General features: G+C 43.3%; 1 protein-coding gene across 1 annotated transcript; it reads right to left on the bottom strand.

Annotated features, from left to right (window-relative positions):
* Positions 1 to 1,022: 1,022 nt before the first annotated feature.
* NAA10 (N-alpha-acetyltransferase 10, NatA catalytic subunit) lies at positions 1,023 to 14,422 on the bottom strand. The gene is made up of 8 exons (XM_034434223.3): positions 14,266 to 14,422; positions 13,244 to 13,342; positions 12,135 to 12,193; positions 9,521 to 9,566; positions 8,854 to 8,969; positions 7,703 to 7,747; positions 3,051 to 3,135; positions 1,023 to 1,370 (listed from the first exon to the last, which is right to left on the bottom strand). Exons 1-8 carry the CDS (start codon positions 14,284 to 14,286, stop codon positions 1,119 to 1,121), a joined length of 723 nt encoding a protein of 240 aa, XP_034290114.2. The 5' UTR covers positions 14,287 to 14,422; the 3' UTR covers positions 1,023 to 1,118.
* Positions 14,423 to 14,873: the final 451 nt, after the last annotated feature.

Below are 14,873 nucleotides of genomic sequence, written 5' to 3'. Positions count from 1 at the left end.
ATGCATGTTTTAGTGACTGATGAATGGGGAAGTCACATTGATTTCCTCTCCCAAAATTAATGCAAGCAGAACATTCCACGTGAGTACTTCCCTATTTTATGTGTCCAATTATTCTTGGCCCGATTTAAACAAAAGCCCTCTTTTGTGTCAAGAAACACATTTAAGTTTACAAAGGTTCTATTTCATTTATTGCTTATAGAGATAATCCTCGACTTACAACAGTTCATTTAGTGACCGTTCAGAGTTACAACAGCACTGAAAACAGTGACTTATGATCACTTTTCACACTTATGACCACTGCAGCATCGCCAAGATCATGTGACCAAAATGTAGATGTTTGGCAACTGGCTCATATTTATGATGGCTGCAGTATCGTAGGGTGATGTGATCCCCTTTTGCGATCTTCTGATAAGCAAAGTCAATGGGGAAGCCAGATTACTAATGTAACATTAGATGTTACTAATTTAATAGCTGCAGGAATTCACTTAACAACTGTGGCAAGAAAGGTCATAAAATGGAGCAAAATTCACTTAAAAATATTTCACTTAGCGACAGAAATTTGGGGTTCAATTGTGGTCGTAAATTGAGGATTACCTGGAGTAAGTTTTCAAGTGAACAAGTTTTAGAGATTTACCCTTTGACCCAGCTATACTACTTTTGAATTCCATCTGTGGGATGTATACAAAGCTGACCTCTCACTCACCCCACCCCCCTTACAGTAAGCACTGGCCCCTGCTGAAAGCTTTTCCACTGGTGAAAGGTGCAGACACTAAGACAGCAGAAGAATTTGCACAAGTTCTTTTTCACTCACTTCTGCAAGAATTTTTAAATTTATTACATTTGTTTGCCAGCCTCCCGCCATGAAGAGACTCTGGTGATAAATGGCAATAACTTCTATAAAAGGTGGCAACCCTTGATTAGAAGGCTCAATTAACTAGAAGGGGAGAGGGAATGAGCCAAGACACATATACACACCCACAGCTTTCAAGGCAACTTCTTCTCCACAAGCCACAACACAGACACCTGGTTCCAAAAATTTTATTTCCAATCCATCCGTAGCGGTCCAACCCCTGGTCAAGGACGACACAAGTCCAATCGCTGGAAAGTCAAAGACCTTGCTAGGAGGCAGAGTCGGAGGCCTCTGAGCTGTCCTTGACATCTGTGCTCTCTGTAGCCTCACTGACCTCACTGACGTCCTTGCTGTCCCCACTGTCTTCAGCTCCAGGTCCGGTGCCCACAAGGGTCCCTGGGCATCTGTCATCCCGGCAACAGTCACCCACATGGTTAGTTTTGTGATCACTGCCCTTGTTCTCAATGGAGCCCAGCACAGAATGCTTTCCCCTGTCTTTGAATTCCACCTGCCTCCGCAGCTGTGAAGAAGAGATGCTTATTTTGAGTACAGTATTCTATCCAAGGATGGCATTAGAGAGGTATGATTATACAGTTCTTAGACACATGGAATTAGCAACAAAAAATACATCCACACTGTTAATCTCATGTTGCCTCCAAGGGTAATCCTGTTATGGTATACTACAGGATAAACAATGTCAAAATCTAAGCAGCCATGGGGGCTGATTTCAATGTTATTTTTCCCTGTTCACAATTCTATAGCCAGACAGCCTTTTCACAGAAAGGCATGGTAATAGGATTCTAAAGAATTTCATGACAAATGCACTGATGTGCTGGTCTGAAGTCAATCATTTGGCCTTAGACAAATTAAGAGAGACAAAAGAAAACAGGAGTTCCCCCCTCCCCCATTCTAACAGCATAGAATCAAAAACTAAGATGAAACTCTGTGTATTATTCTGCTTGTTTAATTACTGTAGACCACAAATGTTTATGCCACAATAGTTTTGTTAGCCTTCAAGGTGCCACATGTCTCTTTGTTGTTTTAGGTTCAAAGTCAAGACTGACTCTGCCTGGTATTAAGAAAAGAAAAGCAAGCTTGGTCTTGGTTAGTACATGTTTAAGAAATCCCAAGGCTTTCTAAACTATACAGCAAAGTTGAAAAAAATTACACTACAATGTAGTAGCTATTTGTTTAGTGATTGTTCAAAGTTAGAATGGCACTGAAAGAAGTGCCCTATGACTGTTTTCACTTACGACCGCTGCAGCATCCCCATGGTCATGTGATCAAAATTCGGACGCTTGACAACTGACTCATGACAGTTGCAGGGTCCTGGCGTGATGTGATCACCTTTTGCAACCTTCTGACAAGCAAAGTGAATAGGGAAGCCAAATTCACTTAACAAGTGTGTCGTGGGTTACTAACTTAACAACTGTAGTGATTCACTGAACAACTGTGACAAGAAAAATCATAAAATAGGGCAAAACCCAATTTAGCAACTGTCTTGTTTTAACAACATAAATTTTGGACTCAATTGTGGTCACAAGTCAAGAACTACCTGTACTATTATTAGCAAACAATCTGCATGATTTTTTTCCCTTTAGTCAACAGGAATCAAAATCAATTCAAGAGTGTCTTTATCCATTTTGATAAACCAACAAGGCATTTCCAGAATATATTAAATATTGCCTCAGTTAAGTGAATCACTGCACGTGATAATTAGTAACCCCGCTTGTTAAGTGAATCTGGCTTCCCCATTGACTTTGCTAATCAGAAGGTTGCAAAAGATGATCACATGACTGTGGGGCACAGCAATGGTAATAAACATAAACCAGGTGCCAAGCATCTGAATTTTGATCACTTCATCATGGGGATGCTGCAAAGGTCGTAACTGTGAAAAATGGTCGTAAGTCACTTTTTTCAGTGCTGTTGTAAATTTGAATGGTCACTAAACGAACTGTTGTAAGTTGAGGACTACCTGTATTTGGGCTGTCATAAAGGCAAATGTAGTAAAGCATTTGTTTTGATTTTTTAATAAAGCTTTTGTTCCTGCCAGAAGGCAGGCTGGCTACCCATCTGTTTCTGCACAAGTGGTGACTCTGAACTGTGTGGTAAGGCACTGTAGCTGGCAACAGCAGTTTCAGACTTAAGATAACAAGGCCATGTTCTCCAGCATGTGTCCACCAACAGAATCTTTGCTCACCTCATCTGCCATCAGTGTTAAATCACGCTTCATAGCATATGCATCCTCCCCATCAGCATAGTATTTAGGCTCCACTTCACTGATCCTGTGGGAAACAACAAGCATATTTCCTCTTTTATTTTTTTTTTATTTTTTTAATTGAATTTTTATACCTCCCTTCTCCTGCTGGACTCAGGGCGGTGAACAGCCAAGAATAAAAAACATCCGATACAAAATTTAAAATTATTAAAAGAATTAAACAAATATTGGCCCAGATATTAAAACATCCCAACTAAAATCCATTACAATTAAAATATCTAAAGGGGGGGGGGAGAGTTTACGCCAGCCCAGCTTGGTGAAATAGAAAAGTTTTGAGGGCACGGCGAAAAGCACGGAGATCTGGTATCCTACGTATCTCCAGGGGCAGGTCGTTCCAGAGGGCAGGTGCTACCATAGAGAAGGCCCTCCCCCTGGGGGTCGCCAGCCGACATTGCCTGGCTGACGGCACCCTGAGGAGTCCCTCTCTGTGGGAGCGAACTGGCCGGTGGGAGGCTATCTGTGGCAGAAGGCGGCCCCTAAGTACCCAAGCCCTGTGCCATGGAGCACTTTAAAGGTGGTAACCAACACCTTGAAGCGCACCCGGAAGACCACTGGGAGCCAATGCAGCTCGTGCAGGAGGGGTGTCACATGGGAGCAGCCCATCGCTCCCATAATCCCCCGCGCGGCCGCATTTTGCACCAGTTGGAGCCTCCGGGTGCTCCTCAAGGGGAGCCTCATGTAGAGAGCATTGCAGTAGTCCAGGCGGGAAGTGACGAGAGCCTGAGTGATTGTGCGTAAGGAGTCCCGATCCAGAAAAGGACGCAACTGGCGAATCAGGTGAACCTGATGAAAAGCCTCCCTGGCCACAGCCATCATATGCTCTTCTAAAGATAGCTGTGCATCCAGGAGGATGCCCAAGTTGCAAGCCCTCTCCGAGGGGGCCAGTAACTCTCCCCCAATAGCCAGCGATGGCACCAGCTGGCTATATCGGGACGCCGGAAGACACAGCCACTCGGTCTTGGAAGGGTTGAGTCAAAGCCTGTTTCTCCCCATCCAGACCCGCACGGCCTCCAGGCACCGGGACATCACTTCAAGGGCATCGTTGGGATGGCTGGGGTGGAGATGTACAGCTGAGTATCATCAGCGTACTGATGGAACTCCACCCCAAAACCACGGATGATCTCACCCAGACCCTTCACATAAATGTTAGCCAAAACAGCCGGATCCAGAGAGGGCTTCTTGAGGAGGGACCTCACCACCACCTCTTTCAAGGCGGACGGCAAGACACCCTCACTCAAAAAGCATTAATAATCCCCTGGAGCCAGCCTCGCGTAACCTCCCGGGAGGCCAGCACCAACCAGGAGGGACACGGGTCCAATAAACATGTGATTGCGTTCAGCCGTGCCAGTATCCTGTCCACGTCCTCAGGAGCGACAGGATCGAACTCTTCCCAAATGACATTCTCAAGACTGGCCTCCATCATCCCGTCTGTACCTACCCAGTCAGAGACCAAGCCTTCCCGAATCTGAGTGATTTTATCGTGCAGATACTGGACAAAATCCTCAGCCCGACCCTGTAAGGGATCCTTCCGCGCTCCCAGATGGAGGAGAGAGCGGGTCACCCTAAAGAGGGCGGCTGGGCAGTTATCTGCAGATGCGATAAGAGCGGAAAAATAGTTACATTTTGCCACTTTTATCGCAACTAGGTAAGTCTTAATATGAGATCTTACCAGTGTTCGGTCAGATTCGGAACGGCTAGACCTCCAACTGCTCTCCAGGTGTCTTCTCCAGCGCTTCATCTCCCTCAGCTCCTCGGAGAACCAAGGAGCCAGGTAGACTCGGCAATGGGTCAGAGGCCGCAAAGGCACAACTCGGTCCAAAGCGTCAGTGGCCGCCCTATCCCAGGCGGCCACTAATTCTTCAGCCGAGCCGTGAGTCAGAGCTTCAGGGAATGACCCAAGCTCCATCTGGAGCCCATCAGGATCCATCAGGCGCCTGGGGCGGAACCATCTAGTCTGCCTCTCTGCGGCGGGGTGTGGCGGTTAGAAAGTCAAGCCTAAGAAGGGAATGATCTGACCATGACAAGGCTTCAGTCACTATCTCCCCTATCTCAAGATCATTCATCCAGAGACAAAGATCAAGTCCAGAGTGTGTCCTCCCGTGTGAGTGGGTCCATGAATTAATTGGGTCAGGTTCATGGCCGTAATGGAAACCATGAACTCCCGGGCCGCCTCAGACGCTTCGTCAGCAGATGGCAAGTTAAAGTCCCCCATGACCGTAAGCCTGGGGGTCTCCACCGCCACCTCAGCAATCACGTTGAGCAGCTTGGGCAGGGCAGCCAACATGTGGCAGGGAGCCAGGTATGTAATCAGCAAGCCCATCTGCCTCCCATGTCCCCACTTCACAAGGAGGGACTCACATCCAGCTATCTGAGGTACAGTGGCCTCCCTTGGAGCAAGTCCTTCCTTTACCAGAACCGCCACCCCCCCGCCCCTCCCCTGGGATCTTGGTTGATGGAATGCATAGAAACCTGGTGGGCACATCTCGACGAGGGGAACCCCCCCCTCCTGGCCCAACCAGGTCTCCGTAATACCTACCAGGTCCACACACCTCTCCTGAGCCAGATCACAAATGAGGGGGGCTTTATTTACCATGGACCTGGCATTGCACAACATCAACCGGAGGCCCAGGCCCTGGGGGTCCGAACCCGGGGAACAAGAAGAACATTGGGGGGCCAAAGCGCACAATCGCTCGCAAGTAGCGAGTGCGCCCTCCCCTAACATGATATGGCCTCCTGCTCCCACCATATCTGCCCCTCCCACCTATGGTGCCAATGGAAATGCCCTCCCCAGTATAGGAACTAGTCCCCCCCCAGCCCCCCAAGACCCAGTCCCGACGCCTGTGGGTTGCCCCCCAAACGCACCCCGGTCGTACATGTTACATCATCCCTCCCACCTCTTGAAAAGCGAATTAAAAACAAATACAAAGAACTTTTAAAACTTTTAAAATCCCCCACGCCCTCGTGCCACCTCTCGGGATCCCAGGACCCGTCCTTGAGGTATTTCTTGGCAAGGCCAGTAGGCCACTTCCAGGAATGGGGGGCATTCCTTAAAGCGCATAAGTCTGATCTTGAATACAGTCGTGGAGCCATGGCAGCCATGGAAGAGGGTGCGAAAATGGTAAACAGGAGATGTTAAAAGCAGGCTAGGAACTGGCTGAGATTTTCCGAAGCATCGGGAACTTCCTCCCCCTCACAACCCCTGGGTGGGGCATAGCTGATAACCGCCATCGTCCTCTCACCATGACGGCATCCCGAAGTTCATTTGGGAAATCTCTCCGGCGGTATTCTCGGCCACTGCAGAGCTCTCACCCCTGCATGGCCGGTTCAATGTCATAAAACCACAACTGCCCTCTCACGGCAGTGGAAAACACCGCCCAAAAGCCTGTTCCCTGGAGGAGGAAAAACCAGCGACCTCCTGGCCGTCTAAGTCCGAGTCCCAGCTCGCTGATCCTAGGCAGGGTCCCCAGATGGACCAATGGGGTATGGGGCTAACACCTCCGCTGGAGGTGTAAGGAAGCCTCTTGGGGTTGGTCCACCCCTAAAGGCCCTCATGCCCAAAAAGTGCCCAAAAGATGTAATAGGCACAACCGATGTAGCTTCAGCAGGTAATCTCAGCAGCGACCAGCAGAGGGCAGAGGCAGTCCCTTGATGGTCCATGGGTACAGCAGGTCTCGAATTCGAGCAAGACCAGAGCCAGCGAGCCACCTCCAACTCCCCCCGACTCCGCCACTCCGGAGTTTTATTTTTGAAAAAATAAAAGCAAGTCTTCACAATCTCCTCTCCTCTGCTCACAGCCGGAACAACAGAATACAGAAAAATACAAGCTGCAAAGCCCCAGGTTTATACCCATGTACTCAAATGCAATGTGATATTCTTACAAGCTCAGAATTCCTCCCAATAATAGAAAATTCTGGGCTACACTACAGGGTTGTTTTAAGTATTACTGAGAGAAAACATTTATATGCTTGGAATATTCAAAACGTAAATTATTAGTAATACTCTGAGAAGATTTACAGATGTTCAGAAGGCAAGTATTCAAGTATTTTCAGGCAGTGAGAAAAAACTGTCTGGCAGGTTTTAGGATGATGCTGATTTTAAAAGTTCCTCCTTGTTTGTGTAATGTTTTCTTACACAAGAACCTGTGTTTTAGAAACACAGACATCTTAATCCGTACAATTGTTGTTAGTACAAAACAAACAAAGCTGTGCGCTGAGATATATATACAGGAGCTCAATTGCTAGCATATTGCCCAAATAAAACCTTCAGCAAGGCAAGGCCTTTGCATGGGATCAACCATGTTAAAAACACAGAATATCTCTTATCTGAATATGTACTGGATTACAACTCCTGTAATCCCCATCCTATGTACTCCCACATACCCTCATTCATTCCTGGGAAAGCAACAAGGGACTCATAAGCCTGCAAAGTAATTAGTCTGACGGACTCTTACCCCTTCAGAGCCACTCAAGTATCTTTTGCAATCCAGTTAAAAGATCAAAAGATCAATTTCCAACAATGTTCTAACATCAAACAACTCTTTACCGTGCCCCCTCCCCCATCCTTGTGGTACTCACTGAAAATTGAGCGTGTTGGAATAGAGGTGTAATGCAGCTCGGTTACTGAAAAATGGAAGAGAGAAAATGCAAGTTATGTAAATCAAGAGAAATGACACAATTGGACTGATCTCAGTTTTTGGATTGAGACCATCATGAACCTGGAATCATCCACAAAAACTAAAGGCAAGGACATGCAAGACCCATAAAATGGGTCCTACACATTATTTCTTTTTACTGCTATTATTAAAATTGGAAATTGCTGCTCTCAAATGAGACAATAGTGACAAATGCAGATGGTTTTAAAAGAGGACTAACATTTACACAGAATTGGTCCATTAATAGCTACTAGTCATGAAGCTTACTATTTCCTCAATCACAGGAAACATACTTTAAATGTAAGCTGCTTAGAAGCTAACTGGTGCCTTCCTATCCCTGCTATTAAGATTCCCAGCTTCACCTGCATATACAGTGTGTAACCCAAAATGCTGAACTGGATGGGTCCTGGCATAATCCAGCAGAGTTTTACTTATGTAATAGAAGCAAAATTTTCCACATGTCTATCCACCAATTCCCAACTCTTTTTCCTCTTTTATGGCCACACCTACGGAGAACAGAGCTCTTTCAATGCATATCAACCTTTTGGTGGCCATTACATTTATATCCAACTAAAGTATCAAGAGCCACAAATGGAAATTCATTGTGAAGCCAATGCGGTCAGAGCATGCCAAGAACAAGGATTGAATCCTTGTTGAATTGAAAGAATTCAAATTCTCACTGAAAATAGAAACGGCACTGAGTTGAAAACAACATAGTGGTAAAAGACAGATGGTCCCCTGAAGACCATGGATGAGAGAGTGCAGACAATGTTACTTACAAAGTTATGCACATCGGTTGGTTCAGACATGTCTCTCCACAAATACTGAATTTGTGTAGATAGCCTTTTCTCACATTATCCAATTTGACAATGGGCAAATGAACAGAATATGTGGATTTTGTGTGAATCATTCATTCTAAAATCTTCAGATGTTGGGAGAGGTGACAAAAAATGGAAGGCCTACCTTTCTGAACATAACCAAGCTTACAATTATATGGTAACAATGGTAAGTTTAGGCTTGCCTTTTTAAAGAAGAATACTGTAAATAAATCTGACATGGGACGGGAAAACTCACCTTTTGCGAACATGCAGTGAGACATACTTAGCATTGAAGTTCTCAATCATGGCTCGGGAAGCCTGGTCCATCAGCTTTTGAGCCAGCCCTAAGCGACGATGGGACCGTTTGACTGCCTACCAAAGAGGGACAGCAATGAAGATTATTGCTTATTTAATCAAAAGAGAGAGAGAATAGGTGATTTTATATACTAATCTAACTCAGTATAGTATACTGCTATTACTCATGTCTAAGCTTATCCTTACTTGGGGGAGGTATTTGCCAGCATCATACCCATGTAAAACATGGCTGCAGATTATAGTGATCTGACTCCAAACATTTTAACAAAGGTATAAATGGCTTCCCCTATTCTCCATTATCTACCAAAGAGGTCCAAATGGGTACTAACTTGATTGTCAGCAATTAAACAACTTTCTGTGCAATGGTAATCTCAGAATCGCAGAGAAAAAACAGCCTCAGTCATTACTCAACAATGAGTCAAGCCTCAAGTACCAGCTCTCAGGACTATCTCTGCAACTTTTCATAATTTCTTTTGAAGGATCCCACCTCCCAATTCGAGTTTGATTCTAACAGAGGACAACGCAGTGCTTTCTATTTAATTCACATAACTGACCTGTCTCAGGGTTAAAGTGGGGGAGGGGAGAAAGAGAAGGCAAAGAAATAGTACCAGAGATGTGATGTGTCCATGGGGGACATCGTCAGGGTCTTCCTCCCTAGAAATAGTAAAAATTAGCTCAGTTTCAACCACACGCAAATCCTGGACATAACTATGTGTATGTTTGTGTGCGTTTTTAAAAAACATGTATTTCCCAATCTGGTAGGCTTTTTATTTGTGAGACAGTAACTCCCCTCATTGTGATGGAAAGTGTAGCCCTACACAACTGAAGAACTCCAATTTGGCAAGACTGCTTTAGACTATATTAAACCAAAAATCAAATAACCCCCTATATGGCTGAGAGCCCAGCCCCCTCAGAACGTAAAAGCAGCAATATCAAAGACTCATTTATTTCAGCATTCTGTTTCCACTGTGGTCAAACTACCATCAATAGGAACCTCTCAAGCAGGCTATAAAACCACCAGTACCCTTCCATTTGTGGACCCCAGCAACTGGTACTGAAATATATCCTGCCTCTGATGCTAGGGGTCTTATACAGCCAGTAAGCCTTGAAAATCTTACCCTCCATGAATCAAACCCCATGCCATATCTTGAAGGATCACAATTCATCGCCTGATATACCATCTTATTCTCTCTTTGTACTCATCTGAATCTTTCAGCTCAAAGCACACAGAGTGTAAGCCAAGAAAGAGTCAAACACATACATGCAGTTTATCAAAGCACTGGTTCAGATGAAGCCAACAGCAATTCCTAGATGCCTGATTCAAGAACATCCAGGTAAAACAAAGCTGTGTCTAAATTAGAAGCTGGGACCTTACTCTGCACCTTTTTCTGCCTTAGGAGTTTCATATTACAAGAGCAATTATGAGATTTCAGCTATTTCATCTAAAAGGGAGCTCTTAAGATTTTTTTTTTAACAACTAAGAGCAGATTCTTTGATTCTTTCATCTCCCAAATTATACCAAAGTTATAATTTTAATTATATCCTATGACAATTTGCTTGTGAAATGAGGAAATAGTTCCCTGTAGCTTCTTCCAGTCCTTTGTCAATATATTATAATAATAAAAGATCCAGCATGTCAATCTAAATCTTTATGCTTAAAGTTATTTAGTATGTTCATTCTGAAATAACAACAAAAATCACTTGCTTCTGCCACTTGCAATGCCTAATAACTATAATACTAGAAATTGCTCTATTGGTCCCTGAAGTCCTAAATTAGCTCAGGCTGAGGAATGTTGTCTCCCAGCAGGATAACCAATGATGGGCAATGCCTTGAGCTGTAATTCTGAAAGTCCACCAATTCCTTATCCTTTAATTAACTAATGGGAAGCAAGTTTACAATTAAATGAATGCATTTCTTATCATGAGAAATCAACATTTGACTGTTCTTTGCTTTTCCTCTGCCTCAGCTATCCCTTGCTTTATTTACTTCTTCCTATGTTATTTTCAGCAGCAGTCACTTAGCGACCATTTGAAGCTACAACAGACCTCTCTAGGATGATTTATAACCTGGATTTGAAGTTCCAAAAGCCATAGGGCAACCTATAGTCATATGATTGCATTCTGGACACTTGGCAACTGGCCCACATCAATGGTTGCTTGCAGCATGTCACAATCACATGACCATGATTTGCAAATTTTTGCTTTAGTCCATATATTTCCAGTTTCCAACAAAAAAAATACCCACTGTAAACAATGAAATCACCTAATGACCACATTACAACTTAATGACCATCACAAAAAAAAGCCTGCAAAATCAGGTGTGGTCACACGATGACTCGTTTAACAACTGGCATAATTTACAGCCGCAATACTCATCTTAACTACAGTTTTAAGTCGAGGATTACCTGTAACTAAGCAAACAATAAGGTGGAAAGAGGAAATAGCGCCTACACATTTTTATAATTCCATATGTGAAAATGGAATACACTTAATCCACTGATTGTATTATTTAAAAAACAAAAACAATCCACAAAATGCAACAAAAAGCTACAAACTCAAATTCCCACAATCCTACACACTGATATTATCTAGCCTGGTAAAGCAACAGCTGCAGGAAAAAAAAAACCAAGCCCAAATAATACAAGAACCTAATACAAAGAAAGAAAAAATATTTTAAAATGTAAAATAAAAAAAATATCCTCAAAAAAGGAGACAGTAAAGAAAAAAGAAACTTTCCCCTTTATTGCTAGCAAGTATACTTAACATTAATAATTTATCAGTGCCTCCTAGAATACACTCAAATACATCTTCATTCCATACCTCACTCCATTTTCTATGAACTCTATAAATTCTTCTCTACATCTTCAGCTCTCCTTATTAATCAACAAAAATTTAGTAAAACTATAATGAGTGTCCTAGAAGACCTGGGGATTGTTAAAAAAAAACAAATGTAACTGTTTTGTAATCCTCCTGTAATCTAACCTTGCAATCCTGCAATATTTCATTCATTCTTAAAATCCCTTCTATCTTCAAGCTCATGACTAATCATCAGTAAGAAGAAAATGAGGTTATGCAGCTTTAGAATTTAAATATACAAACACAAATATACACAACATATGATAAAATCATAGCTTGAAACCTTTCACTACTGCAGTATAAAAAATTGCTAACATGTTTATCTGTAGTACGCACTCATTAAAATCATCCAATGCACATACTCACATTTTAGCTAGCACATAGCCCACAATCTTGCCATTCTCATCTTCAGCAATGTAGGAGAGCTGGAGAGAGCAATGAGGAGATTAGACACACAAGGCCTTGGAAAAGAATCCAGAAACCAAAGGGAATCATCCAAATTACTGATTTTTCACAGAGAAGTCAAACTAGCCAGCTTAAAATTTGACTTTTTTGGACTACTAGTTAACCTGATATACTTGCTAAATAATCATAATATAAATATTTTATGCATATATATTATTACATTTGTAGTCTTTCATAAAATTATATTTCATTAAATAAAATTTCATAAAATTCCTCCCTGTCAGCTGTTCCCATATCACTAAAGGTACAGCTAGCTAAATAAAAGAATAATTTCAAAGTTAAAATATGAAGTACCGGTACTTGTGTTAATGATCAAAGAACCAAGAGGAATTCTAAGGATTCAAAGTAAAGTATTACTATCAATAAAATCTGCTACACAGCTTACTGAAAACAATCACCATCTGAAAGTTGGAACAGACATGGCAGATTGAGGCTGAGGGAGGACACATATATACTTGGAAAACCTGAAAAGCCTGGATCAGACTAGTTTTTTGAAGATGCATCACCTTGCTACAGGTAGTCCTCAACATTTCTGTTGCTAAGTGAAACAGCTAAGTGAATTTTGCCCCATTTTACAACATGTCTTGCCACAGTTCTTAAACGAATCACTGCAGTTAAGTTAGTAACACGGTTCAGTGAATTTGGTTTCCCCATTGACTTTCGCTTGTCAGAGGATCGCAAGTGATCACATGACCCCAAGATACTGCAACAATCATAAATTTGAGTGAGTTGCCAAGCATGGGAATTTTGATCACATGACCGTGGGGATGCTGCAATGGTCATTAAGTGTGAAAAATAATCATAAGTCCACTTTTTCAGTGCCATTGTAACTTTGGTCACTAAACAAACTACCTGGACTGTATCAGTTAGCAATGCCAAGTCAAAAAAGACAAGACAAAGGAAAATAGGGTGTAGAAGAAGCTTGTACCAGACCCCTTTGAGATCAGGCTCAACCCTTAGCTTTCATATTCTTCACAAATTAGTAGGAATATAAATGTAAAAGGAATCACCTGTGGCCATGAGAGTCCATGATAAAAATAGTATTTCATCTGATAATTCTCTGGCAAGCAAAGGAGATTGCAATGTTGCATGTTCATCAGGTCCTCGGGCTGATAGTGAAAAAAGGAATAAAAATTGAGACAGAAAAAAAAAGAGGTAGCAATTCATTCCCACAAGAGGAGCCTGCTCATGCGGAAATAAATGACTGGATTTTCTGCAATCAGAGGCACTGTAGCACAGTGTCAAAAAAGTGGGCCATTCAGCAAGGTGTGCCTGGTCTCTTTCAGTCCTTGTTTTTCTAAGCACACCATAGTGCTGACTTTAGGAACAGAAACTTGCCCATTGATTAAAACCATCTTTTTGGATCAAACCGATTGCAACAATGGCTGTCACCAGCTATGAACTATTAACAGTAAAAAAAAAATAAAAATTTTTTTAAAGATATGTACATGCTATCTACCAAACACTGCCTATTTTATCCAGCATTTTAATTTTGGTCAGGAGATATCCAGGTGCCGGATAACACATATAATAAATAAGTTGCAGGCAAGTCCTAAATCATGGAAGGATATACTGCTCCTCACAAGGAAGGTTCCACTCTGATCCTCATGGCTATCAACTCCTCCTGCGAGGCTGACCCTTTGGATCCAAAAGCAGCAGCTGTGCGCGCTGTAAATTTTAGACTCCTTCCCCGAGACCAGGTTGTTGGCCACCACCAATGCAGAACCTGGGTAGGCCTACCTAGCAGAAGAACCAACTTTAAAATGTTCAATTAATATCCCACAACAATCTGGGACTGACTGACTGAAGTCCCTTCAGCAAGAAATGCGCAGCGACAATTAGGAGGGGGGGGGGAAGAGCTCCCACTCTTTCATCCTAATTAACTAGGGAGGAGGAAGGATTGAACAATGGCCTTCTCTACGTAGCCTTTACCTCGAAGAAAAAAGCTGGCGCCTTTTCACCCCAGCGCACCTCCTGAACACCCCCTCCCACGCCTCCTCCCCTCCCCCTTCTACCAGCCCCAGACTCGAACCCGCGCATTCCGGATATTCATAGTGACAGCAGCGACCCTTCCTCGGCTCACGCGCTAGCTACGATCATCAAGGTACGTTGCCCCGGGAAAAAGACGTGAGTAGGTGTGGGGGGGGAGAGAACGTGCTCATCTCCGCTACGCAGCCAATACCGGGGCAGAGACGGAAAGGCTACTAGCCAATCCCGACAAAAATTCTGACAATTGTACCACCCTCTTCTCCAATTAAGAAAACCCTGGCTAAGGAAGATTTCTTCAGTACCCAATCAGAGCTTGCTTAGAACTGGTCATACTGACCAATGAATACTCGGCTTACTCTTCTCTCTCTCTCTCTCTCTCTCTCTCTCTCTCTCTCTCTCTCTCCCGCCCCCCGTTCGTGGAATCGTTTTTTAATTCATCTATGATTCTATTCGATTGGTTCTTTCCTAGTGTCCCCGCCCCTTTGGACTCAAGAAAATAAATGAGGGAAGGAGGAGAAGTGCTTTCATTGATTATCAGTTAAACCAGGGGTCTCCAACCTTGGCTTTGCTGGCTGGGGAATTCTGGGAGTTGAAGTCCGCCAGGCTTAAAGTTGCCAAGGTTGGAGACCCCTGAGTTAAACCAATCCTTGG

The sequence above is a fragment of the Pantherophis guttatus genome, chromosome 2 (genome assembly GCF_059756535.1).
Source record: "Pantherophis guttatus breed Tessera chromosome 2, ASM5975653v1, whole genome shotgun sequence".
NCBI classification, from domain to species: domain Eukaryota; kingdom Metazoa; phylum Chordata; class Lepidosauria; order Squamata; family Colubridae; genus Pantherophis; species Pantherophis guttatus.
Note: the sequence above shows the minus strand (reverse complement) of the source record. Positions and strands in the feature narration are given on the sequence as shown.